At 44.8% G+C, this 27,918-nt stretch overlaps 1 protein-coding gene across 4 annotated transcripts; it reads left to right on the forward strand.

Annotated features, from left to right (window-relative positions):
- Ankub1 (ankyrin repeat and ubiquitin domain containing 1) lies at positions 1 to 27,644 on the forward strand. 4 transcript variants are annotated; one of them, XM_046440463.2, is made up of 7 exons: positions 1 to 172; positions 301 to 338; positions 1,789 to 1,932; positions 10,264 to 10,480; positions 15,888 to 16,002; positions 19,132 to 20,067; positions 26,440 to 27,644. In XM_046440463.2, the coding sequence occupies exons 1-7, from the start codon at positions 25 to 27 to the stop codon at positions 26,567 to 26,569; spliced, it is 1,728 nt and encodes a 575-aa protein (XP_046296419.1). In that variant the 5' UTR covers positions 1 to 24; the 3' UTR covers positions 26,570 to 27,644. The 4 variants fall into 4 exon arrangements, with proteins under 4 accessions (XP_046296419.1, XP_058434308.1, XP_058434309.1 ...); XM_058578325.1 differs by having other exon boundaries at positions 304 to 338; XM_058578326.1 differs by having other exon boundaries at positions 68 to 218; positions 304 to 338.
- Positions 27,645 to 27,918: the final 274 nt, after the last annotated feature.

The following is a 27,918-nucleotide window of genomic DNA, read 5'->3' on the forward strand; positions in this document are numbered from 1 at the left end:
GTCAAGGGTGCTGAATTCTGTAATATGAGAACCAGGTGTCAGTTTGCTCCTGTGGCAAAGAAGCACTTCCTGCAACACAGAGGTGGCCTCTGCCTGGGATGCACTGTGACACTCTTGGATCTCCACATTCTCTCACCTTTGACAGGGACAACCATCAATTTGGTCCTTAATTGTGAGTTGGAATTTTCCCAACTATTTAGCAGGATCTTTGAAATCAGGTGGGATTTTTTTTTTAAGGTAATTGCATGATGAGGATTTTCATAGCTTTTGAAGGATCTTTTGAACCATTTGATGTTTCAGCAGATGAAACGGTGGAAGCTATCAAGCTGATGATAAAGGTATGTACTTTGTCCCAAGCCACTAAAATGTACATTAACTATGATTGTGCAGTGTAGTTTAAAATGTACATAGATAGAGATACTATCCGGCATATTTTCAGTAAACAAGGAGCTAAAAACTATTTGAAAACCTCACTATCTGTAAGATAGAGTTTTAAGAATACCGCAATTTTGAATATGTTGGATGAGGAAGCAAACTGAGTCAGTAACTTTTCAGGAAAAAAGTAGGTTGTTCATGGCCTACATATCTGATAGCATTTCTTCATGAAAGGACAACAATATGACACTACCTTTAGGCCATGAAAGTGGAAAATGCCAGTCATCTGATAGATGTTTTGTTTGGTAAGCAAGCAAATAAAAAGAATCAAAGGGTTCTGGAAGCAGAGGACTTCAGCCAACTGCAAGCTGTGACTTCATTTGTGTTCAGAGTAAGCCAAGCTCAGAGAGGCTATCTCACCGAGGATCATAGCGCTAGAATAAGAAACTATTTGGATGCAGTATCTTCCTTACAATTTTTTTTATAAATGTTTACACTAAAATAAAAAATTAAGTAAAATATTTAGTAACTGACCATCAAATATTTAACTTGGAGACGGTCATTCCCAATGGCAGGGAAGCATTTGTTGAGCTGAGTTATGTGATAGATGGTTGATTTCGACAACCGGGATTTTCTAACCTGGGGGATCTTAACCTTATGCGTCACGGATTCCTTTGGAAGTTAGGTGACACTTACGAAGTCTTTCTCAGAATATCTGTAAATACATAAGATAAAATACATACGGATAAAAAAGGAAGCCCTTTATATTGAAGTAAAATTTTCAAATGATAAAATCAAATTTGTGATGTAGAGGTATGGTGTAGAGGGTTTGCTTTATTATCCACTAACAGGTTCCAGCAGTGCATTTAACAACTATTACCCTTGCAAAGCAGTGACCAGTATGAATGACATTTTGAAATATCTGCCACACCAGTAATGTGACATGAAAATGAAAGTATGTGTAGCTTTTTGTGTTTGTGCTGCGTATGGAACCTAGGACCTTGTGCATGCTAGGCAGACACTCTATCACTATGTCCCCAGCTCTGTATTAGTGACTTTTATTCGTGATAAAGTCACAGATACAGCTGACGAGTGCTACTTTAGTTTGTTGCTGTCAAGCATAATTTAAGGAAATTTTTAATTTCATTTAGAGTTCATGAAATGAAGACATAGTTTTATCCCACCCAAATTCTGTTTGTAAACTTCTTGAGGTGGTCTAGAGACTCTAAGTTAAGAACCCTAATACTTCTTCCCGTTGTCCCCAATTATATTGCTCAGTGGAGAAATGTTTTTGATAAAGAGTGAGAGAGAAAGAGTGAGAGCTAGAGAGAAAGGGGTGGGGGGGTAGAGATTACCTTTCCGGTCTAGTAACTTAGAGATCTACTCTCCTCATAATATGCTGTTATCTTGAAGGATTATTTCCACATTCCTCTCTCAGAAGACGAACAAGGCAGGCGGTACCTGGAGCTGATGTATGCAGGAGCTGCTCTAAGGAACAGCTGGAGTCTTGCTGATGTTGGAATATCTTTCTGTTCGACTCTCAAATGCTTCATTAAGGTACCATGAACCAAATAACATTTGTGCAAGATGCCTGTCTCAATTTGTACTAAATTGTGTATAATCCTGCCACAGTAAGTTGGTAACTAACTTAGAGGTTTTCTTTCCCTGCCTTCTCTCTGCCGTTGGCATAGCTGGTCCTAGGCAGGCTTTGTGTGCAGGGGGAGTGACCTGGAGACCAGGCAGTTGCCCTTGTCTGCTCCCCACCCCCCACCTCTTTTGCTGCCTGTAAACACAAGCTCATCACAATCCAACATCAGAACAAGGTTCAGGGCAGATCTATAATACTGGATCGGGTCCCTTCATGGGCCACGATTATTAGGGGCAGAGGAGTGAAGAGGAAGAAATTTGCAGTAACAAGAGTGGTGGGGCAGTTTCCTCAACCAAATCTAGCCAAAGTAGTCATCGGGTTAGGTATGCTGCAATGGAAGTAGCTTTTCCACTTAATGTCCTTAATTAATAACACTAAATGTGCATGACTAAGCACTCATGAGCCCTGAAGGACTTTACAGAACCTATAATTATAAATACACAAAATTATGTGCCTAGATATTTCAGGGGGTCCTTAACTTACAACAATTTTTAAAGGAACAAGTCATCCAAAGAATTCAAGAGGGCTGCTCTAGGGTAGAAGCATTATTCTATACTCTTTCTTTACCCTACATGAAGACAGGAACCTCAAGGAGTTAGTAAAGTATTCATTCCCCACCAAATAGGGCAATTCTTTTCTCATATTTATATTTAAAAGGTTTTCATGGTAGTAGAGAGTTAACTCGATATGTGTTTCAGTGAGTAACTAAAAGGTATTTAAAAGGAATGTTCTCCAACATTAAATAGTGAAGACAAGTCACAAAACACATACTGATTCTGCTTGTATGTACAAAATGTGCTGAAAGCTGGGTCCTTGTCCCCGTTTCCAACCCAGTAACAAAGACAAGGTTTTGAGGAAATGGAAACAGAAGTTTTATTGCTTTACTAGCAAAGGAGAAACAAGGGACTCCTGTCCCAGAGCCTGTGATTCTGCCCATCATGGGAGCTGGGGGTGCGGGATTACAGAGGTGACTCAGAGGAATCCCTTTTCCCTAGATTAGGGAGGAGAGATTAGGAAGGAGACCAGAGAAAAGAGATGGGCAGGAGGAAGGAGGGAGGGAGGAGATGGACAGGGAGAAGAAGGTCTGTGGGAGAACAATCTTACATGTGACTGAGTCACGCTCCCTGGCTGGGTGCTGAGACGCTCAGTCGCAGAAATGTGGCAGAGCTTTCCCCACTCTTCTTGGGTGCAAGAGTTGGTGTCTCATGCATGGGTGTGTCTTGCTACAGCCCCATGGGTGAAGCTATGTTCACCTGTTCCTTTGTAATATAACCCCTTGCCCTGTTTAGGATAGAATCTTCCATGGAAGTGCCTTGTGTGTGTCCCCTTCTCTTACTGTGCCCTTGGGTGTGGCCTACCCAGGTGTCAGTCAATCTGCTGACAGTGGACATCATGAAGATAGACTCAGCCCCCTGAAACCTGACCCCTTGCCTCATTTAAATAACTTCTCCTCAATAAAAGGGGTCAGCACGTGCTCTTGCTCTCTCTCTCTTTCTGTGGACCCTTAAGGTCAGAGGAGCCGTCACAGTGACCCCAAATAAAAAGGTATTTGTGTCTCTTGTGTGGTTATTTCGTGCAGCCCAGTTAGCCCAGTTTAACTGGAGTGACCCCTGAGAAACCCGGCAAAGGTCAAGAAGAAAAGATGGGAAGAGGATGTCAGGAAGGAGAAGTTTGGAACGAAAACACATGTCAGTTTTAGAGCTACAAGGGATGTATGTAGTCAATGCATAAGTGGACCACTGATACAAAACCCATGTTTATATATGTTTTGATGTTCTATGAGCATTGTCACGTATTATTTTCCAGCTATGTTTCTTTGTGCACATGAGTTCTACCTTCTGAGAATCGGAAAGCTAGGGTCTCCTGATTTATTTTGGCAAACTTAGAAATATGATGATGCAAACCCCAAACTGAAGTTCAAAGACTTGTTGGGTATGCAGTTTTTCTATTTTTAAAGGTATGGTTGGTATTGTACACTTGAAGTAAACCCAAGACATTTAGTTTTTTTATTATTATTATTTTATTATGCTTATATTCTTGTGTGGATTGCTAAGTTTGCTTAGGTGACAAAAGGGAAAGATATTAGGTAAATCTACAGGCGATCTGACCTTCACTACATTTGAAATATAGTTATTTTCCAGTTTGCCTGCATGTCACACTTTGGTCAAAGTAAGTACATTTGGAGTAGGAGTGAATGGGGACTCAGTCAAGACTGGTGTGAAGAGAATGTTGCATAGACTCCTACGGAAGCCACAGAACCCGTTCTGTGCCTGTGTCTCCACGTTCTGTTTACACAGGGTGGGTCCTGACAACCGTGGCTACTGCTGCTCCTATAGAACTTGGCATTGAGGGCTGGGGTCGTGGCTCAGTGGCAGAGCACTTGCCTTGTGTGTGTGAGGCACTGGGTTCAATCCTCAGCCTAGTAAAATAAATAAATACAGATATTGTGTCCACCTGCAACTAAAGAAATATTAAGACAAAAAAACATGGCATTGGGCATTGCAAGAGCCTAGGTTTTCCTGGCACACAGAGGTGCTTCTGCACTGGCCCCTTTCATTCTGACCCATATTGCCCTGGAAATCACTGCTGCGGCTTTCTTCCCTCCTGTCATCCAGGGCCCAGAACAGTCCCTGGCACCTGGTGGTGCTGCGTCATGTGTACTGAATGAGTGAGTTCATGAGGATTTGAGAGGCAGAGCATGAAAGCTAATTAGGAAGATCTGGTTGCAGCCTGGAGCTTCACAGCGAGGTGTTGAGGTGCTTTTCAGGGATTGGATCCCCACCTTTCTGTGGCTTCCCCTCCCTCTCTACTCTTGAGGCAAAGCACTTCCTAGTATCTGGCCTTTATCCCTGTCTGCATCGTGCTCTTAGTTACAAGCAACAGAAACAAACCCCAGATGATTTAAGCCGAAAATAAACATATTAAAGAGCTTTTGCATGATTCACAATCTTGCAGGGAAGATTACCAGGATCAGAGGTTACTCAACCAGAAACAATATCTAAGTCATATCCCAGAACTAGTCCAGGAAGGCCAGACTGCAGCTGCCAAGAACCTTTGAAGATGGTGCTGGAGTTGCTGTCAGCCCTGTGGCCAGGCCAGCAAGGCTTCAGGGCTGCCACTCCCCGAGTCAGCTGCTTCCCTGCCTTCTGGGCTCTTAGGTCCAAGGAGTGGGTAAGCAGGTCGGACTCGGCCTGCCTCCTCGCACACCCAAGCTGACAGCAAAGGGGCGGCCATCTGCGTCTCAAAGAGCTGAGATGAGCCCAGCCTTCCTAAGACACCCTAAGTCTCCTTCAGACTCCTTCTGGTTTTCTTGGCTTCCTTCTATAACCAGACTTCCCCCAACAAAGTGTCCTAATCCCTTCTGATATCCCTGGAATGTTGTGAGAAGCTGTTTTTGTGAGACTGAGTACAGACCTGACTGCCAGGCAAGTTGGAAACGTGTGTGCTATCTTGATAGATGGAAAACTGATTGAAAATGATACACATTTTAGCTTTCAAAAGGCACTGTGAATATATAAACACCAAAGTCCAGGAGAAGCATGGAGTTTTATATTTTGAATTCAATTTTATACACAAGAACATGTATAAATGTGATTCTTCAAAATGTACAGTTTATCAATGAGAATACATTTATAATAAACAGCTTTTTCTTTTGGGATGGGGGGCGTGCTGGGGATGGACCCAGGGCCTTGAGCATGCTAGGCAAGCTCTTTTGCCATCGAGCTACACCCCCAGCTAAATGGTTATTTTTTCTAAGAGAAACCATCACAAAAAGTATTGAAAGAATTTGGAAAAGAAAGATATTTTAGTTTCAAATCAGAGTCCCGTCCTGTCCAGGATGACTACCACACAAGAGGAATTTATGAAGACATCTGACCAGAATTCATTCAGTTCAGCAAAACAAACACCATTTCACGTTTTGGTTTACTCCAGAACAGTTGGGGCAAGTTTCCGCTGTCTTGGTGCTGCCACTCCAAAATAGCAAACATAAAAAAGGAGAACTTGACACAAAATTACAGCAGTGTTCAAAACTAGACTCAACTTCTGTTTTCTTTCAGCCAGTGTTTTTAAAACCCTTCCTATTTTATTGTTTATGTACATGTCTGTATTTGCAGTGAGTTTGCTTTGTTCTTTGAAGTGGGGAAGAATGTCCATCCTATTTCAGGTATTTGTTTTTATTGGAAAGACATCATGTATGCCTCTCCTTGGTGTCTTGGTTGGTGTGTGGAGGGAAAGACCTGATTTTGTGTATGCACCTCGTGATATGGCATTGTTTATGCACTAAGTTCTGACCAGCACCCTGACTCAGTGTACTCAGCGAGGTAGAGAGATGCCACCTCCTATGGGGTAAGATGCTATAATCAGCATCCCTGGCTCCCTGTCCATACAACCAATATGCAGAAGTATCCAACTAGTGGGCCTCATTCAAATTCAAACTGAGTTTTCCCACAAAAGCAGAGTTGTAAAGAAGAATGAAATTATGGTGTTCGCTGGAAAATGGATGGAACTGGAGAACATCATGCTAAGTGAAATAAGACAGAACTAGAAATTCATATGCAGAAGGTAGAACAAAATAAGGAAGAAAGAAAAAAGAAAAAGTGTGTGCATGGTGGGGCAGGGGATCCCAGGAAAATAGAAAAAAGCCAGGCATGGTGATGCACACATGTAGTTCCAGCATTTGGGAGGATGAGGCAGGAGAATTGCGCATTTGAGGCCAGTCTTAGCAACTTAGTGAGGTCCTAAGCAACTTAGCAAGATCCTATCTCAAAAAAATAAAAAAGGGCTGGGTTTGTGGTTCAGTGGTTAGTAAAGTGATTAAGTGGGTTCAATCCTCAGTACCAAAAAAGAAAGAAAGAAAATAGGAGATCATTGGAGAGTAGAAGAAGGCAATGGTGGGAGATGGGGGCACGAATCTGATTGAAACTTCCCATGTACGTATATGAATATACCACAGTGAATCTCACCTTCAGGTATAGCCATAATGCACTGATTTAAAAAAAACTACAAATAAAAAAGCAAAGTTTTTAAAATAGAAGATTACAGGTAGAGTTTAAATAATGCAAATGTCATTTAAATAGATGCATTATGAATGAAATAGGTCTGGGATGTCATTTGACATTTATTATTTACTTGTGTAGTCAAAGGTCCCTATATGCTCCTCCCCCTAAAAACTGACTCTCTGTAGGTGTTAATTGGGGTCTTGGGACCCGACAGCATTTGATTCCTTGCACTTTTGGTTTTCACCTCTGTCAATGCTGGTACCTACAGGCTAGAGACAGGTTAGAAAGGCTTATCTTTTTTTTTTTTTGTCAGTAGAATTGAAATAGTTTTATTTGTAAAAAAAAAAAAATGCTTTGTTCTATTTCACTCTGGAAAACATGGCATTTATAGTCAAAAGGCTTTCACCAAATATTCACAATGCATATCCCATGAGAGAAGGAAGATATCTGGATGTGAATGAAAGGCAGAGGGCTGGGCATGATGGTACACACCTGTAATCCACAGTGACTCAACAGGCTGAGGCAGGAGGATAGCAAGATTGAAGCCAGCCTCGGTAATTCAGCAAGGTCCCAAACAACTCAGAAAGACCCTGTCTCAAAATAAAAAACAATAGGGATGGGCATATAGCTCAGCAGAGTGCCCCTGGGTTCAGGTTTAATCCCCAGTACAAAAAAAAATGGCAAGCAAAAGACAGAATTTGTAATTTACAAATGAGTTGGAAAAGATCTCTGTTTTTCACAGGTTCAAATTAGGAATTGTAAAACCTTAGTAAATAGTTACCAAGACCAGGAAGTTTACAAAAATTCCAGGTGATGGTACCAGAGGAGAGTGGAACTCAAAACAAATATTCATAGTCCTGGAATTGTGAGTGCTTCTTTTTTTTGGGGGGGTGGGAGATGGGAAGGGTTACCAGAAATTGAACTCAAGGACACCTAACCACTGAGTCACATCCCCAGCCCCTCCATTATTGTTATTATTATTATTTTGTATTTTATTTAGAGACAGGGTCTTACTAAATTTCCTACAGCCTGGCCAAGTTGCTAAGGCTGTCCTTGAAATTGCAATCCTCCTGCCTCAGCCTCCCAAGCCTCTGGGATTACAGGCATGCATGCACCACTGCACCCGGCCTGTGAGTGCTTCTATTTATTTATTTATTTTGATTTTTATATGACAGCGGAATGCATTACAATTCATATTACACATATACAGCACACTTTTTCGTATCTCTGGTTGTATGCAAAGTATATTCACACCAATTTGTGTCTTCATACATGTACTTTGGATAATGATGACCATAACATTCCACCATCATTTCTAACCCCATGCCCCCTCCCTTTCCCTCCCACCCCTCTGCCCTATCTAGAGGATGGCTTTGGAGAAGATAATGCTAAGTGAAGTTTGCCCATCCCCCAAAAAACAAATGCTGAATGTTTTCTCTGATATTAGGAGGCTGATTCACAGTGGGGCAGGGAGGGGAACATGGGAGGAATAGAAGGGCTTATCTACCATGTGAACGTGGTATCATTCATGTGCTGTGAAGCTTCTCTTTGCCTCGTTTATGTGGCCTCATGTAGTAGCAAGTTAACTGGGGAGAGTAACTCAGGCCTCCTGTATTTTGTTTGCACGTTATTCTATTCATTTGCTTTTCATTCTAAATATAAATTAGTACCCAGCCAGAGGAATAAAGATAAATCAGAGGAATCTCTAAAAAAATAAAGGAAGGGCTTGGGTTGTGCCTCAATGGTAGAGCACCTACCCAGCCTGTGCCAGGCCTTGGGCTCAATCCCCAGGACCACAAGAAGAGAAGAAAAGGGTGGAGATGACATATCGTCTCCCCTCTTTTGCACTTAGCACCTTTCTGTTCAGCTTTGCAGGGATTTCTGCCCAACACACACATTCATGGACTGGCTTCGGCAGATCCAGCCTTGCACAGCCGAAGGAAAGCATGGGCCTGGTGAAAGGGGAGGGCGAATGTGGTTCTCTCTATGGGTACTGAGCAGTTTTCTGTGAAACCATCCTGCAGAGTGTCCACACAGCTCAGCTTGCGGGGTGGCCTCAGGTGAGGAGAAGAGGGTGGAGCCTGCCCCTGGGCTGGAGTCACTGAGATGTGCCCTAGATCCAGACACTGCAGACCTGACAGCAAGCCACTCCTCAGGACTTTCTCAGAGCTCCGCGTGTAGATTCATATGATGGCACTTGTACCCGGAGGGAGGGAATTAAATTAGTATATAAGAAAGTGGTGTCCAGAAGGGCCTCTTTCTTATATATTAATTTCATTAGGGACTGAAGGGGGGTTTTGATGGAAGGAAGAGGGTGAAGAAGCAGAAGGGCAAGATGCCAGGGCTGGCTGGAGTGCCCAGGAGGAGCCGGGCGCCCAGCTTCAGGAGAGCCCTGACCCAGCCCTCAGTGGCACACCCAGCCCACCGCAGGCCACGGAAGAGTCACTGTCCTCCCCAGTCCGCAAAGAGGAAGTGAGGTCAGTTTCACTTTCTGTTACAGAGTGGAAATGTGGAGATCCTCCCCCTCCCCCAATTGCTGTGTTCCTAGTTTTAGTTTGTCCTGACTGACTGTGGCCAACAGAGGACTGAGACTCCACCAGCTTCCCATATCAACTCTGCTTCAGATGTCTCAGTGCCACTTGGTTTCCTATTTGGATTGTAAAAGAAAAGGAACAAAGGACACTTAAAAAAAAAACAACCCTGTATTCAGTATTTCCCTTTTTAAACATAAAATTAAATATACATGGTTATTGTATTTTTAACGAGTCAAGCTGCATAGACAGATGATGGAGAGCATGTAGCAGTAAGAAAAACTTCCCTGCCTGCTCCTCAGAGTTAGCCTCTCAGAAAGGACTTTTTAAGATTGACCTGAGGCTTAGAATCCACGGTCTTTCTAAATTAAAGTGCAGCACTGTGGAGGGTGTTTCCAAACTAACACCTGGGTAACCACAGCAAGAACGTAGGTTGTCAGCCTTCCTTTCGTGGATCTGGGGCTGTAGATAAAGGACGAAAGATCTCAGAGCCCGCGGCGTCTCCTCCACCTTGCTCAAAGCAGGGGGACTCGCTAATGTGGACACAGAGGGCAAGACCAAGACCAGAGGTCAGAGTGCAAAGCTGATCCTGTCCCCCACCCCCAGCACACCCACATGGAGGGAGCCTGAGGCCCTCAGAACCCTCTGACGGGTTGGTCCCCTGTGCCAACCTCCAAACAGTACATTCCCTCCTTTCCTCTCCCTTCAGGAAGAAGACAAGCCCACGCTGTACGTGTTCAACGCTGTGACCCAAGAGACGATGCCAATAATGGAGAGCGTTTCCCTTCTTGGTAAAACAGTGTCTGACCTAAGGACCGAGGTGACTCTGAGATGTGGCCTCCCTGTGAGCGTCTACTGTCTGCGGACCCCCGCTGGCCTGGAGATGTATGATCGCAACACCCTCCGGGACTACCAGACCCATCTTGGTATGGCCTCGGCGGTGGGTATGCTGCCACTCAGCAAGGGGTGCTTTGATCCCAGCCAGATTTTGGACTTTTTCAAAAGAAAATGGAAATCTGGATTTTAAAATGCAGTATATTGATTTCATTTGCTTATTGATTTTAAAATAGTTGATAGTTACATAGTTTTAAAATGTCAGCAGTATAGAAGGTTGTGGCATCTCTGCGTCTCCCAGCCCCTGCAGGCAACCATTATGGCCATGAAGACTGAGAATCAAAAGCATTTCTAAATTGAGTCACAGCAAATGGAGGAGTTGCTTCTAATCAGAATCCTCTGCCAGAATAGCATGGATATAAGTTATCAACACTTTGTGCCCTTGTCTGTAGACTAAGAAATAAGGAAGGTCTCAAAGTCCTGCCAACTCTTGTTCTTTTTTCTTTTTTAAAAAATTTTTTAGTTATATATGGACACAATGTCTTTATTTTGTTTGTTTATTTTTATGTGGTGCTGAAGATCGAACCCAGTACCTCACATGTGCCAGGCAAATGCTCTGCCACTGAGCTACAGCCCCAGCCCCAACTCTTGTTCTTGAAGCAGGATTTGTTGATATTCTCGGGTTAGAAGAGCAAAACTCAAATCACTTTATCTGTTTCTCTTTGAAAGTATATTTCAAGCATATACAAAAGTAAATCAAGTACATATTCTTTCCCCCTTTTTAATGCAAGTAGCAGCATATACTGTACACTGTTCTGAATATCTCTGTGTGCAGTCTCATTCTACAATGTTACCAGTTATATAAAAACCAGCTTTGTAACATGGGAATGCCAGGATTCAGGGTGGAAAGCTGCCTTTCTTTAGCAGACCAGCATTTCCCCCTTATAGACAGCTTCCAACTGCTCTTTCAATACTGTAATCCAGGTCACGCATGGTACACCAGACGTCAATGAGAAAACCTCAGATCTGACAAGCCTTCAGATTTGCTTTAATCCTACTAGAAAATGATGTGAACTTAGGTCATCACTTGAGGTGAGTGAGTCCTTGCTGAAAGGGGCACAGCTGCAGGAAGGGCGAAGCTGTAAGACTGTTTCTCCCTACTATACACAGAGCTTTCTAGGGGAGTTCAAGTTAAGGGGTTTGGCTTTTAAAAACTGCTAAATTTGTACTTATTGGTGCTTCTCCTGACCGTTGTATTGTCTTAGCATTATTCCTTCATGCAGTTTCAAAGTGAGGCTCTCAGAACTTTGCTGTCAATTATTGTCCCCATTTTTGGTCAGAGCAAATGAAGTTGTAGGGTCTGTCCCCAGAGTGCTCCTCTATAGAGCACATGCCGGCTGTGCACGCTGGCTGGAGACTGAACCCTCCCTCTGATATGCTGAGGGATACATGAGGCAGGACGCACTGTGACACTTGTCCTCAAGCAACTGTAATCTGGTTATTTAATGAAACATCAAAAGACAAAACAAAAGTAGCATAAAGTCTGGAAGATTGTTCTTTGGTCCTATATGGCTCATATTATGCTGTGGCATTTTAGAGAATTCAGAAAGGACTTCACAAGTTTTTTTTTTTTAAAGTAACTTTTCTGGAAGTGTTCGGAGGACAACACACCAACCCTTAAAACGAGCCTCTGAGGAAAGAGCTTGAGGAGGAGGGTTTCAGAGACCAGGCTCAGGGTCAGCACCCTCTGATGGGCTGCTTTAGCCATCGCGGCTACAGGGGGCCCTGGAGGACAGGCCAGGGGCAAGGGGCACGCCCTGCACCTCTGCTTAAAGCATAACCCATGCTCCTCGAACAGCCAGCACACCTGGCTTTAACCAGAGGGCGAAGGACCCTTAGCTTCTGTTCCAGATTCTCCCCAGTCCAGTCAATGAGTCATCCCCTCGGCTCTCAGGAGTTGACCCTTGACCCTTTTTCCAAAAGCAGTGGAAAAATCCAGGTTTTGAAGAAGCAGTCAAGTCGTTGTTGAAAATCAAAGATGTAAATGGCCAAGCAGTCGCTGGACACCCTGGCTCGCGCAGGAATACGCGAAGCTCGGGCTGCACTCCCAGCCTCGCGGTGGAATGGCGGGACACTCAGTCCTCAGCCACCCCGTGGGGGCTGAAGCGTCCTCTGGTAATGAGTGGCGTGGACTACAGAGGGAATGAGGAGAAACTGCAGCAGGGTGGTGCACTGACCGGCAGTTTTAATGGTCCCGGTATTAAGTGATTCCACCAGCAATGGGCGAGACAACCAGAGTAACAAGAAGAAACAGAGTCATGCCGGACCCATATTTAAGAAAAGGGAAGGACCAAGGCTCTGACGCTAAGGACGGGGGTGGGCAAACTAGGGAAGGGAGCTGAGCTGGGTCCCAAGTTTTGGTAGGAGGAAATTCGCAGAGGCTGCAAGTACGCCTGAGTCTTCCCATTCTCCTCCGTGACAACCAGGGAGCCAGGCCTGAGTGGTAGCAGATGTTGGGGTAGGTGTCCTGCCCACAAGGTGGGAGTCAAGCCCTAGGAGAGATCAAGTACAGAGAGGGACCTAGCAAGGAAGCAGACCTCAGAGGAATGGGAAATGAGCCGTGAAAAGCTGTCTGAGTCTGGAGAACCAGGACTCTGTACTGGAACAGGGGGTGGGCTAGAGGCTACTGGCAGGAGGCTGGTGAAGGCCAGGCTGTCAGGAGGCTGGTGAAGGCCAGGCAACTCTAAGAAAAGGCTTCTGGTTCAGTTCAAAGGTCATTGGTGGGCTCAGCGCATTTTAATAAAGTAGGTGGTGACAAAAGGATTTTGGATTGAAGAAGATAATAAATAAGGGGATAAAGGGCTTTTTTGGTGATAGAACATTTAATAACTAACTTACCAAGAATTTATCAAGCTAAGGGGCTGGGGTTGTAGCTCAGTGGTAGAGTGCTTGCCTAGCACATGGGAGGCCCTGGGTTTAATCCTCAGTACCACATAAAAATAAATAAATAAAATAAAGGTATTGTGTCAAACTACAACTAAAAAAATGAATATTAAAAAAATTTATCAAGCTAAGCATATCCAAATATTTGTGATTTGAAATTTAGTGGCACAACACAGGTCCAACACACACACACACACACACACACACACACACCTTTTTTTGCATTAACAGTATGGTACAAGTATTCCCTTTGGCCTTGCTCCCAACTCCTAGGTCTCTTCCAGGCTTTTGTTTACCTCTTGCTTACCTGCTTGTTACTCGCTATACACACACACACACACACACACAAACACACATACACACACATAATATACATGCTCAAAACTGGCGTGAATCCTTTCTGGAACAAGGTATACCTACCTAAACAAACGAGTAAGTGGAGGATGAATAAATGAATGGAAGCCATTTCTTTAGGAATGATGCCAGTCAGTTCTTTTTTACTGTAAATGGCTCATGGTATGGGTTCATGGACAGCCTGAGCATGTTGCACATGAGAAACTCTTCCTGGAGCTGAGATCTGAGCTGGTTCAGGGTACCTCGGCAAGTCCTAGGTCCAGGGAGACCTTATGTGCCCCTTAAAACCCTTTATTGATAAGAAAACTGAGGCTCAGAGAGGTACATGACCTGATCAAGACCATACTGCCAATAAACAGTGTTCATACTCCATCCAACTGGGTTCTTCCCAATAATCTGGTCTGCCAAACCGGAACACCTTTATTGATGCCCTTTAAGGTCTGATCAATGTTTTACTTTGTTTCCCCTGTCCCGGGAAGTCCAAATCAAAGAAATGATTTGCATATTCTGGGAGAAAAAGCCCAAATCAGGCAGATATCGACCCTTGGAGCACAAGTAAGGAACCCAGGAACTTGGGAGACAGGGACCAACAGGGAGCCTTGGAGACAACTGCCTAGCATAGGCCCTGCTGTTCCCATCTGCTTTCCAGGGTGGCCCTGGGCAGTGTGGACAGGTGTGCAAGAAGACACCAAGCAGATGCAGGTTTGGAAAGCTCCATAACCTCTGTGGGTCCCTCAAAAAAATAAGAATAGAGAATTAGAAGGCTAATGCAGAAAGGGGCCCCAATCTTAAGTCTCATCACCTTTACACATTTCTGTGACAGGTATGGGTAGTGTCATCTGGAGGAGCATAACATTTTTCAAGTAAATTTCTATTTTCCAACAGAATTCTTAAGCTTATGAAGAAATTTAATATGTGAAAAAAAGAGCATTAAAAACCAACTGGGATGAAAAGATTAGCCAGTAAATGGTGCTTACTAAACTTGTTTAGAAATTCTCTGGATATTCAAAAGTTGAGCAATAAAAGAAAACCCTTTGATTGTTATCTTTGATCTTTGAAAAATTAGGGCTCTTTATTGCAAGGAACTGATTTGATATAATAATAGTATATATTATATATTATTATATCATATGATATAATAATGATAATTCTAACAGACAGGAAATTAAAGTAGAATAAAATACAGGTCTTGACAGAGGTGCCCTACTGATATTAAGGAGGATTGAGCTAGGGACGGTAGAGACCCTGAACCTAGGGACGGATGGATGGGCTGAGAAAAACCCAGCTGCACACACCTAGAGAGGGCAGTGGTGGGGGCCTGGAGTAGGCAAGTAAGTGTGTCTGGCAATTGATAAGTGAAAGCCATTTATCAGTGGAAGCAAAAGATGAAAGGTGCCATACAGCAGGGCTGGATTGTGGCAGATCAAGGCCACGTGCTTGCCAAAGTCATGTTAGAACAGAAGCAGGAGTGAGCAGGTGCAGCCTGTCAGCAGAGAGGGGAGAAGACACACAGAGACATGGAGAGTATAAGGGAGAGAGTCCTGGGTCCCTGGGGAGAAGAGGGAGCAGCCCACTGTGAGCAAATCTTGGTTGTTCATGCACATGAGGGACTTCTTGCAACCCCAGGGCACAATTAAAACAGGCCCCCAAGACTGGATGAGACCTGGTGCTTGGGCTCACAGTTCTCCACTGGCCTTTGTCAACTGGCTATTCTAAAGTTTCTGCAACATATGTTCAATGATAGAGAGTTTCCAAGCATATATGGGAGCCAGAGGAAGAGCCCCTTAACCTATCTGGACAGGTGAGGAGACGGTATAGTTAATGAGGCTCTTACCTAAGGGTCCAACAAAGCCAGTTTGCTTAGTTTCCTTTTCCAAAACCACCAGCTTCAGTTTACACTGTAACGTATATCTCAGCCCTGGATCAACGTCCACAAGACTGCTTTAAGAGGGCTGCAGGAAACTACAGCATTATATGCCCTGGCTCCAGAGATGAGAAAACAGGAGTGTACTCAAGCTGAGTGGCTCTTCCAAAACCCAAAGCCTAAGCTAAAAATACCACCCTGGCTCTTTATCCCAAGGTTACTTTCCAGTGTGTATCCAGCTCCTGCCTCTGTTGGAGGAGAGCTATCATTAGAAGTTTTAAGCAATGCCGAACCGCAAGGACAAACGCGAGCTGTGACCCGCCTCTCTGTGTCCACAGGCACAACATTACGTTTGGACGTCTGGGATGGATGGAAGGAGTTTCTCATGGGCTGCCTCCTTGGGCAGAAACTAAAAGTCCAACGCTATTTATCCAGAGAAGGACCAGTGCTCAAGTACGAGAGAGGAGGCACATACGGAATTAATTTAAGTAACTTTTCACTAAACTCCCGTCAGACCGTGAGCTGCTGTTTCCTCTACACCTGGGGTGCTGCTCCAGGCGGGTTCCACTGCACACAATATTACACCACGTGAGGCATTAGCTGGCAGCCCTTGGTGATGGGTTGCAGTGATTGGAAATACTAATGAAACAGGTGACTTCAGTTTGATTTGGATATCGGACTTCTAAACGTCACTTTAAAACCTGAGACGATAAGTATCTTGCCATTCACTTTAGTTATCCTACAAAAACACTTTCCAATCAATTGGCTGAAAACGTGATCCGCCCCTTTCTAAGTTCACTTGTAGTTTTTTAAAGTGCATTTCATACAAGCAGCCAGCATTTGGCCACACACAAACTGTACCTGGGCGGTAAAGAGGGAGGCTCGGAACCCTCCCAGGTACCACTGCAGCCAGCAAGCAGCTGGCCAACTGCACAAGCCCCAGTAACCCTGAGGTCCGCGTTCCTCCGCGTTTAGAACAGCGCCCCCTCGTGGGAGTTCAGCCCTGCTTATAAAAGCGCAGGCACTATCAGGAGCTCCAAGGGCTTGGTGAGGGGACAGATGGGAAGAGCAGCTTTCACGGTCTCGTGAAATATTGAAGTATTTTACATCCATTTCTAATTTAGGATGGTGATGAGTCTCTTGTTTCATGTTCTGAATCCAAAGAAATATTTGTTTCGCCTTGATGCCTTTAACATAGCATATTTACTAAGTACACTCTTTGACGTGAGCACTATTGCATGATTTTGTCCTTAGGACAATATATGAGGTAAGTATTTGTTATCTTGTACAACAGAAAGGAAACTGAGGTTATGAAATGTCCCCAATGTCACGCTGCTGTCAAGGAAGGGCACAGCAGGATCTTGGATCCTGACAATTCACCTCTAGTCTTCATGTGCTCAATCACCTCCCCTGGACTTAATATTCAAAGTCCAAGAGCTGAGAATGTACCTGATCAAGATGAAAAGCTCCTTTAACGCCTCCACCCAATCAACAGGTATTTGTTGAGCACTTGCTATGTACTAAGAGCCTAGGAATATAGCAATAAACAAGGCCTCACTGTCTTCAGCAAGCTTAACATCTAGTAGGGGAAACAGAAAATAAACAACCAGTTGCTGGAGAAGCAAAATGAAAAAAATGCTTGGGAGTCCAACTCCAGTGCCCACGTGCCTGGGAGCCAACCCTGTTCCTTTACGGTCAGCTCCATAAATAACGGGGAGCAACCTAAACATCACATACCTCAGCCTCCTGGGAAGTGGCAACAATAATAGTATCTACCCAGAGAATGGCTTTAGAGATGAAGTGACTCTGTGGTCATAAGGACTCAAAGGGTGCTGCAGGCCTGGTCAGAAGCCTCGAGGGTCAGGCTTCACGGCTGTCACCGCCCGTGTGCTGTGGGCTGTAAACAAGGCTCAGTGCAGCCTGGCCGAAGAGCATGCAGGTGGACCACTTGCTCCACTAGGGATCAGCGAGGCTGCCTGAGAAGGGAGGTCCTGTTTGAGACCTGAAGGACCAGCACCCAGGGGGATGGCAGGTAGGAGAGAAGACAAGGATCCAAAATAGGTGTCCAAGCCGAGCAGCAAGAGGGCAGGTTCATGGAACTGAATGCCTTTCCTGGTGGTGGACTGCAGATTGAGAGGGAGTTGGTGGCTGGAAGGGTGAGAGACCAGTCCACGCAGTCCTGTGGAGGAATGGAAAGGGTTTGGACTTGGTCTCTCGCGGGTGGGAAGGCTCTGAAGGGAGGGAAGGGGCAGGATGGGCTTGGCATTTAAGATCACAGCCCCGCCTGCTGTCTGTGGAACAGAAGTAGATGGTCAGGAGAAGGTGGCTGTGGAGCCAGGCCTGTGGTAGGACAGGGGGAGCTAAGGACGGACTGAGGGTAGGTGTGGGAGGCAGAGTCAGCCCCTGTGAATAACAGACTAGGTATGGGAAGAAAGGAGAGGAAAGGCAAAGTAAATCTGAAGCGCCCGCCCCTGGCTTCAATGATGGGGTAGACGAAGAGCTGCTGGGCCAGGAGGGGAACCTCAGAAGAAGAGCAAACTTGGGAAAGAAGATGAGGAATTCAGTCACTGACACAGTGAGCTTGAAGGGCTTATTTGGACGCATCAATCAAACTGTAGATGTCTGAAGGAAAGATATGGCCCAGGGACCTGGTGTCACCAGGGCAAGGTGATTGCCCAGCCGCCCAGAGGTCCCAGGGGTCTTTCACAGCTCATTCAGGAGCAGGCTCCTCATCCAAGATGGGTCAACTTCAGAGAGGCTGCCTTGCCATGATGACTTTCAAAGTTCAAGTGTGAAGCTGATGTGTGCATAAATGCCAGCACCTTAACTCCATTTAGTTATAACCTAACTGACCCCTGTGCTCTGGGCAGAGCATGTTCCCCATCCAGGAAAACACATGGGAAGCTGCATGCGCAGCAAAAGGCAGAGGCTGGTGTGCAAGTAGAGAAGGGGTAACACCAGGCCACCTGCCTCCATCTCTGCAAGGGGTTCAGTCCCCCTGCACATGTGTGTCCTGGACGAGGTTGGGCGCACTCGAGGTTTGCCTCCTTCACTCATGCCTCTGAACTGCCGTCACCAATCCCCAGCTCATGCCTTGGGAATGTTGGAAGGACCAGGGTGGCACAGTACAATGGAGGTGACAGAGGACAGCAACCAGGAGTCCAGGCAGGGTGGGGGTGATAGGAGGCAGGGCTGTGGCTCAGGAGAGTAGCAGAGAATGGAAAAGACAGAACACATTACTGTCCAAACAGCAAGACAAACACACTGAGCTCTCAGATGTCTAAAATGCGCTGAATTGCTTCCAGTAACTTCCTTTTTACTATATAGCTTCACAGTTGTCCTAAGCATTTGATTTTTACATTGACATCCACTCCAAGGGAACCAGTTAGAATCATTTACCTGCTGGTGGGAGAAGAGGGGGTATCAGCAGGCCTGTGAATCCAACCAGGTGCTACTATAAGTCTTTCTTAAAACAGCGTCAAGGTCAACGTTAGGAAGAAGTGAGCACTTCAGCAGAATGTCTTGTGAGTGCTGGGTGACCCTGCTTTACTGACCCTTCCCCCACTTGCTTCCCTCCTCCAGGTATCAGAGAAGGGTTGCCCTGTACATCGCTGCCTTCTATGGCTATGCTGAGCTCACTGAGTGGGCCCTGAAGCAGGGTGCGCGGCCCCATGAGGCAGTGGGTGCCCACCCCTATCGAGCATGGTGCCACGAAGCCCTCCACGCAGATATCTCCAAGTGCCCCATTCATGCAGCTGCAGAAGCAGGCCAACTGCTGGTTCTGAAGACCTTTGTCCACTGCAGTGTCCTGTGCCTGGAATGCAAAGACCCAGCAGGACAAACCCCCCTGGCCATCGCGTCCAAACACAGGCATAAAGACTGCGTGTTGTATCTGCTGAATAAAATGTGGTCCACGGTCTCATTTCTGAAGATTTCTGTCCCAATGAGGATTTATATTAAGATAAAACAATGGATCCTCAGAGCTCAGAGTCACAGCCTTCGCAGGAGCCAGCTGTGCAGAGCCGGGGTCCGTGGGGCGAAAGTTGGAGATATTGTGATGGTGGATGGTTTCACCCAACCCAAAATGACCTCCAAGAGCTGGCATAAGGCTGGGAACCAGGACTCACAAGGCAGCTCCAGCAAGCTACCGCCTCTCAGAGGACACACTACAAGCAGGAAGCCTGGGGACTCTGTGGCAGTTCCACAAAGGGAAGCGGGAGATGGGCCCATAGTGTTGCCTCCACTGGTAGATGCGGATGCATTCTCTGAGTTACAGAGACATCAACAGCAAAGTCAGATAAAAATTACCTCCACAGCTCGGAGGAAAGAAGGGCGCATAAAAAATGCCTACCTCCCCCAAGTGCCCCTCCCCCCCTTTTCAAGAGCGGGGTACTCGCTCCCCTGTTACTCCACAGAGCGCAGTGAGGACGTTTTACTGAAGTCCTGCTTCGCATCTTTCCAGCAGCACAGTGGGAGGACTCCCAGGGAGAACGCCATCTACTGCTTGGCTGTGGCCAGGTAACGTTTCTTCCGTGAACACACAAGGGCAGGCCTTTGATAAGGCAGGTCTAGTGCAGGGGACATTGGTAAAGCCTCCTGTGCCACACGCAGTACTAACATAAGTCGCTTCAATGCAGCCATACCCAGCCCCAGGTCCTCATCTTAGCCTGTGTCTAGGACACAGTGAACTGAAGTCACCGCCTAGTCCAATGTGTAAATGCATCTCGGTGCACGAGTGGGTTCTTTGTCTTGCAAAATTGAAGAATGAAATCCACAGACACAAGAGTGAGAGCACAGTAACAGGCTTTATCAGAGCAATAGAAAGAAAGCAGAGCTTCGGAGAGAGAGGGATCCCAAGACAGGGCTGCCAATGGGTACCTGTTGTCTAGGGGGTTTTATGGGCTTGATGTAGCCCTATAGGTGATGGGTGAGATATAGGATTTGGAAAGGGGCCAATTGACACTCTTTTTTGTCTTCTTCAATAAATCTGGGGAGAGTAGTTTCAAACTTTTATTGACATAAGGTGGGGATGAGGGGTTTTAGGCACAACAGAAAGTGCTTTAAAGGAGCTTTTGTGGTTGGCCATTGCTGGGAGTAGGGGTAGGGATAACTAAGGAGGAGCTTTGTGGTTGAGGCTGTCAGGGGCAAATGATGGGTGTGCCCTAGACCTGACATCTCCTTTCCTTCTCTTCTGAGACCCCATCTTGGCTGTCTAGGGGTGGCCCATCTTGCTGCCCCACAATCTGTAAATGCTTTACTCCTCAACCCTTCAAGAGTCAAAGAGACACACAAAAAGCATAGTGTCTCAGGGCACAGGGGCACGTGCCTGTCATCCCAGCAACTTGGGAGGCAGAGGCAGGGGGCTTGGCAACTTAGGGAAACCCTGTCTCAAAGTAAGAAATTACAAAGGGCCAGGAATGTAGTTCAGTGGAAGAGCAGTGCTGGGTTTAATCTCTAGAACCCAAAGAAAAAGATCATAGTATCACTTAGATCAGTTGCTGATGCTTATTTCTTTTTTGAAGCTGATAAGAAATTGTTAATTACTGTTGAGGAAAATAAGTAAACTTTAAATATGAGATGGAGACATCAAAGGTGTCATGAAAGACTAGATGGTAATGAAAGTGGAAGAAAGGAACTATTTAAAAACAAATTGAACCACGAAAAGTTTAGTTGAGGGCAGGGGATATAGTTCCATGGTGAAGTGCTTACCTAGCATGCAAAGGCCTGGTTTAATCCTCAGGGAAGGAAGGAAGGAAGGAAGGAAGGAAGGAAGGAAGGAAGGAAGGAAGGAAGGAAGGAAGGGAGGGAGGGAGGGGAGGAGGAAGGGAGGAGGGGAAAATTTTGATCATTAGATTTCACTGAAAACAGAAGTCTTAGATTAGATCTTTGCTCCTACCCATTACTTATGAGGTATTATTGGATGCAGATATTAGAGAAGTATAGGTTTATGAGGAGCTTTCCCCCTTAATCAATGCAATGAGAAGGAAATGGAAGAGAAAGGCCAGCGCGCCTCTGCATTGCCTTTCAGAGTTGGTCTTGTGGGTCCGCTGGCCTTCCTTCAGCTAGGTGTTGCCACCTAGTGGTGAGAGTTACTTGGGCTTGAAAATGCACAAGATCCAACCTGTTGAGGTTGACAGTAAAAGAAAACTTAATCAAAGCTTCAGTTTGTGAGATATCTCTGCCATCTAAAATCCTAGAAAACTACAAGGAAATTGATTAATACAAAAAAATCATATAGCCTGTCTTAAAATCAAGATGTAAACATAAGAAAGGAAAAACGGATTTATTGCAACAGATGCATGTTGAAAATGCGTTTATTTTGCAAGCATTCAGTAAGTGTTTATATGGCCTGGTGCAGGGGTAGACAAAACAGAAACATGCACAAGTATGTTTTTTCTTCGTTTTTATGGTGCTGAGGATCACAACCAGGGCCTTGTGCATGCAAGGCAAGCACTCCACCATAGAGCTACCTCCTCGGCCCCAGAAGTGTGTGCCTTTGAGGCAATGTGTGTATAGGTTCAGCTGAGAGAGTCTGCTCTTTTTTGTCTTCTTCAATAAATCTGGGGAGAGTAGTTTCAAACTTTTATTGACATCTCATCTCCATCTCATTGTACTGTGCAGAGTGTTTCCTGAGGGAGGAGGATGTTGAGTAATAAAATAGACCATAAAGTGCACAAGGAACACTGATCTCCCAGGTATGGCTTGTTGAATTCTTATTTATTTTTAATTTTTATTTCATACTGGGGATTGAACTCAGGGGCGCTCAACATTGAGCCACATCCCCAGCCCTATTTTGTACTTTATTAGAGACAGGGTCTCACTGAGTTGCTTAGCGCTTTGCCTTTGCTGAGGCTGGCTTTGAACTCACAATCCTCTTGTCTCAGCCTCCCCAGCCACTGGGATTACAGGCTTCTGCCATCACTCCCAATGGCTTGTTGAAGTTTTACATTTGCACGTGTCTATGTAACTCCCTCCCCAGACGAGATGTAAGTTATTTCCAGCATTCTGAAAATTTCCTTCATGCCGCTTTCCCATCAATAATCCCTCTCAGATATTTAAAGACATTTGAATAAAAGTTGATTTCTCCATGTTTATAAATGTACATATATGCTGTTTAATTGAATCCAATTAAGCGAATATTCTCTTTCTTCCTTTACACACATTAGTATGAATACTTCTTCATGGAGACACTGTAGTTTAGTGGAAAGCAATCAGGCTAATTACATCCAATGAGCATAAGCTCTTTCAAGGTATATTTTGTTTCCTCTTGTGTAAAAAATTTTGGAAAATATAATAATTCCTCCAAGATAGAGCCATTATTTTGATCTCTATGATTGACAATTAGTTTAGTCTGTTCTTGAACTTCATATGAAGTTCATCATACGGTATGATTTTTAGGTCTTTTTTGCATACCAATATTGCCTGTGAAATTCATTAGTGTTTTGTGTGTATGATTTTTTTTTCTTATTTTAATGTAATATTCCATTTCTATGTGGTAGTCCACATCCTAACTTATTTATTTATTCATTTTCTTATTGATGGGCATTTGGCTTACTTCTAATTTAGAGGCTATTTTGAATAAATGTATAGTATTTTACCTTGTATATGAGCTTTGGAAGACATGTTTTTGTTTCTCTGGAATGGAATTGCTGGGTCATAGGGTAAGTTGATGTCTAGCTTTAGCAAACACTTCCAAAGAGCTTTCCAAAGAGGTTACACCAGTATGCTGAGGTTTGATAGATTTACCTCGTGAGTATTGGAGTTATCACAGGGAGGCAATGCAAGATCAAGAAGGAGATTTCTCCGAAAACACCTACTAAGAAAGGGCTTCATGCTGGGCACAGTGGCACATGCCTGTAATCCCAGCAGCTCAGGAGGTTGAGGCAGGAAGATGGCAGCCTCTGCAACTTAGCAAGGCCCTAAGAAACTTTTGTTTAACTCTGTCTCAAAATAAAAAATAAAAAAGGCCGGGGATGGGGCTCAATAGTTAAGCATCATGGGTTCAATCCCTGGTACCCCTCCCTCCCACAAAAGAAAGAAAGAAAGAAAGAAAGAAGGGAGGGAGGGAAGGAGGGAGGGAAGGGAGGAAGGAAGGAAGGAAGGAAGGAAGGAAGGAAGGAAGAAAAGAAAGAAAGAAAGAAAGAAAGAAAGAAAGAAAGAAAGAAAGAAAGAAAGAAAGAAAGAAAAGGGTTCAGTACAAGGGAGTCTTGGGAGTGGTGGCCAGCCTCGCTGCACACGTGCCTGGCGGTCACTCCAGCAAATGCTCTTTCCCTTTCTCTTTTTCCAACGCTTTTCTTTTCCCTTTAACCATGCTCTACCTCCCCATCCATGTCTATATCTACCTGAAGCCTCTAGTCGAGCTGGGAAGCCCGATAGTCTAAATGACCAGTCCAGATCTTGTGCCCAAAAGACACACACATGAGGACTGGACATGCACACTTTGAAGTCTACACACACTCTCATGAAGCTACCATCATGGCCAGAAGATGGGGAAGAACCTAATGTAGTCCTTCATGGTACTGACCAGAGAGTTGGTCAGGCTAGCATTCCCGATTGTCTGGGAAGGTCAGTCAGGACCTCAGACAACTTATCTGGCCTCAGGCGAAAGTGCTGAACCATGTACTCTTTGGGAATTCTCCATTCAGGTTCATGAAAATATTCTTCTTAGGATTAAACCAAAGATAGTATCACGGCAGTTAGCACCGACCAAGTGCTCCTGGGAGTTTGGGTTGGTGTGTGCTTATGGCTGGTGCCCACGATAGTGACCAAGGCCAGAAGATCACACAGTCTTATTCCTTTGTCTAAAGGACAGTGTAGGCTTCACATGCATCAAGGGACACCTCTGAGCTCTAATGTCCCTAAACCCTCCTCATTGCTGGTCAGCTGATTCCAGTGAGGTTCCTGGGACTTGGAAGCTCTGTTTAGTGAAGAGTCCAAGGCAGGGGGTTGGGATGGAGTGGCAGAAGGGAGGGTGATGGAAATGGGAAAGACAGTGGGATGACAGGGGATTGGTCTGAAAGTTTGAGTGTTGGAATGGACCAAGAATGGACAGTAATCCCAGACACCAACTCTGAGGGCTCCTGTGCTCCAAAGAAAAGCAGAGCTGTTTTCTTTTGTTTTTAGTAAAAAGGCAAGTCTTACATCTTTTGTTCACGTTTTTGGATCTCCAGCACACAGAGGCATGGAGGAATTACCCAATAAACAATTTTTCAACGAATGCAAAAAAGCCAAGATTCAAATGCTAGGGAGAGAATCTGATGTGCTGTGAACCAAGGCGGAGCTAGAGATGTGTCAGAATGAGGGAGAGGGTGCATCAGCTTCAGTCAGGTAGGTTATGGAGAAAGGCTAAGGAGCCTGGGAGTTGCCTCAGGGTTTTGTGGACAGGCTAGATGGGTTAACCCACTTCAGAGGGCCCAGGGAGATGCAGCCATCAAACAAAATGGAAAGCAGAACAAAAACGTTGAGACAGGCAGACACAAACTTTATTCAAATGTTTGAAACCCTGGGGTGTCTATGCAAGGTCCCTCCCAATGAGCTGAGTGACAGCCCTTAAAAAATCTGCAGGAAAAAAGAAAAATTAAAAAGTCTGCAGGATTTTGCCAGACCAAAGGGTTGGTGGTGGAGGAAAGGATCCCTGTAGAGGCAGTGACACTGTCAAAGGTGCTGCTTTGTCAAAGGGCAAGAAATTTAATTTTCAGGAAAGAAAGTGGATTGGCAAAATGCACCTGGAGGGTTGCAGAGAAGTTGGCTGAGAGGAGACTCCAGGTGGACATCCACACTGAGCAGCGTCCTTGTGCCAGGCGGACAGTTTGCTTCTCAGTCTCCTCTCCATGGGGAGGTGTTGAGCGGGAAGGTCTCAGAAGCTCTTTTTCATAAGGTAATTCACAGAGTTTGTGAGTCCAGTAGAGAGATGTAGGAGGCCACTGGAAAAGTGTGGGCCGACTGTGCAGGGTGGGACTGGCCGAGACAGACTGTGCAGGGAGCTGTGGAGACCGATGCTGAAGAAGAGGAGACGGGCTGTGGGAGAGAAGCTGATGGGGCATGGCCTATGAAGTTTGGTCACTGATGGTGTAGCAGTGGTGAAGGAGGAAGTGAGTTTGGTTTCTGGTTTTGGGGATGGCAAGGATGACAGAATCAGTGTGGTAGAGCAAGGGTACTGTGAAGCAGACAAACTTAGGAAGGAGATAAAAGACTGTTCAATTGGAAATCTCTACAGGATGAATACTTTTTATTTGCTAATTGGAGATTTGTAACTTTTAAGAAAGGCCAAGACTGAGGAGTCATACATATGGGAATTGCAGCAAGGAGTAAATGAGGCTTCCTAGGGTGAGGGTGTAAAGAGAGGAGGACCACAGGCAGAACCTTGAAGAACCCCCACATTTTAGGAATGCAAAAGTCTTCCGCTGTAAGTCATATTTGCCTCCTATAAAGTAGGTGATCATATTCAGACTTACAGGGTTTTTATTAGGTATCTAGCCAGAGAGTAAATATCATAAAATATTAAGTTCCATTGCATTTCAGTTAGATTATCAAAAAAAAAAAAAAAAACTAACATCACTGTAAAAAAAAAAATACCCTAAAGTGTATTGGGTGGGGGTTGGAGAAGTGGTCAAGCGACCGGCGAGATACAGGGATGCCTAGGAAGGACGAGCAGCTTGTCTCTACCCGGAGAATCCCCCCTGACATGAAGGGCTTTCTGCTTTCAGTTGAGATTTCTAAATTTCTATTATTGACTGGAAAAGATCATTTCCACAGATCAAAAGGAGCTGGTTTTAGACAGATTCTTATTTCTGTTTCACATCGTACCCATGTGGTAAGATAAACTAGCCACAGCTGCACATCGATCTGAAGACTGAACCTCCTGGCGTATGATGTCTTGTTCTCTTACAGTGCCTTTAAGGAGAAACGATGGCTTCAGCAGCTAGGAATAGCAAGAGCCCTTGCCAAAAAGAGCATTTCCCACCTGACCACCCACAGAGGCCTGGCAGCAGATGAGAACCCTCCAGAAATGTTGCTTTGAAAATTCAGGACGACCTTAGTTTGGGAAAAGACCTATTCCCGCAGAACTCCAGTTCTAGTGTTAACATTCCTAAGCTATCATCTCTCCAACAGCCCAGTGCACGCGCACAGCTCTCGGCCACACGATTTCCAAAAGGATACCAAATGGCCAACGAGCGCCATGAACTCTTGGACTCCACCACCCCAGGAGAAAAGGTAGGGCACAGTTTTTTTTTTTTATAGAGAGTCAGAGGAAGAATCTACATGAACGTGAAAACAGTACTTGTCTACAGGGTGTGGTAACAGCGAAGATGAGAACCAAGGATAAAACTTAGGATTTTTACTTGTTTTCTGTTTCTTTGGATCTGTTTCAGTGTTTTTAGATTTTTAAGTCACATAAATGTAGAACATAAAACAGAGTAAATAAATTTTTAAAATTCTACAAGGAAGTCCTTAGGAGAGTTACAGATACCATCTAGGTTTAGCATAGTGGTCCAGACATCTTTTTAACTTCTATTAAAACATTGTTTCCTATTTTTTTTTAACAGGTACTAACTGCCTTTTTTTAAAAATTGTAGATAGACACAGTACCTCTATTTATTTATTTTTATATGGTGCTGAGGATTGAACCCAGTGCCTCTCGCATGCTAGACAAGCACTCTACCACCGAGCCACAAACCCAGCCCCTAATTTTTTAAATTGAGGAAAAGTTAACATAAAATGAGTTGTGTGGCTTGTAAATATAAGATTCAGTGGGTTTAACAAACATACCTTTGTGGGAAGGTTCTCCCAGTCAAGATGAAGAATAGCAGTTACCCCCAGAGAATTTCTTCAACCTCCCGAGTCAGGACCAGAACCGAATTCTGACTCTGTCTCCAGAGGTAAAGATTTCCAGACCATTCCAACCATATGGTTCCTCCCTTATTTTTCCGGATGACCTGACTGTCCCTGATATTTTGAGACTCATTTATACTGTTGAGGCATTAGAAGTCCATTTCTTATCTCTAAGTTGCCCTATTGTATGGATGTGCCACAATGTATCCATTCAACTATTTGGACGTTTGAATTGTCTCCAGTTTTGTGATATTATGAATAAAGCTCTTTGAACATTATTGTAAAAGTCTTTTTCTGGGTATATGTTTTCCTTTCTTTGGGGTAAATACCCAGGAATGGACTTGTTGGATGATGGGGTGAAGGTTTAATGTTATAAGACACTGCCTGGGCATTTTCCCCAAGCGTCCTAGGACTTGGCACCCCACCAGCAATACACCAGCATCCTGGAGCCTCACACACTTCACCTGCACCTGCTCTCACCAACGCCTTTCCTCTTGAATCATTCTAGTGGGGCTGAAACCGCACAACATTATGGGT

Source organism: Marmota monax, unplaced genomic scaffold (assembly GCF_021218885.2).
Source record: "Marmota monax isolate L192 unplaced genomic scaffold, Marmota_monax_Labrador192_F-V1.1 WCK01_AAM20220418_F8-fsc00256, whole genome shotgun sequence".
Classification (NCBI taxonomy): Eukaryota; Metazoa; Chordata; class Mammalia; order Rodentia; family Sciuridae; genus Marmota; species Marmota monax.

Excerpts from the sequence above, each read along its gene's own strand:
- Ankub1 (XM_046440463.2), top strand. The coding sequence starts at position 25 with ATGAGAACCAGGTGTCAGTTTGCTCCTGTGGCAAAGAAGCACTTCCTG. Across the intron at positions 16,003-19,131 it reads AGAGAAGGACCAGTGCTCAA|GTATCAGAGAAGGGTTGCCC; the intron begins GTACGAGAGAGG and ends TCCCTCCTCCAG. Across the intron at positions 20,068-26,439 it reads TACTGCTTGGCTGTGGCCAG|TGCCTTTAAGGAGAAACGAT; the intron begins GTAACGTTTCTT and ends GTTCTCTTACAG.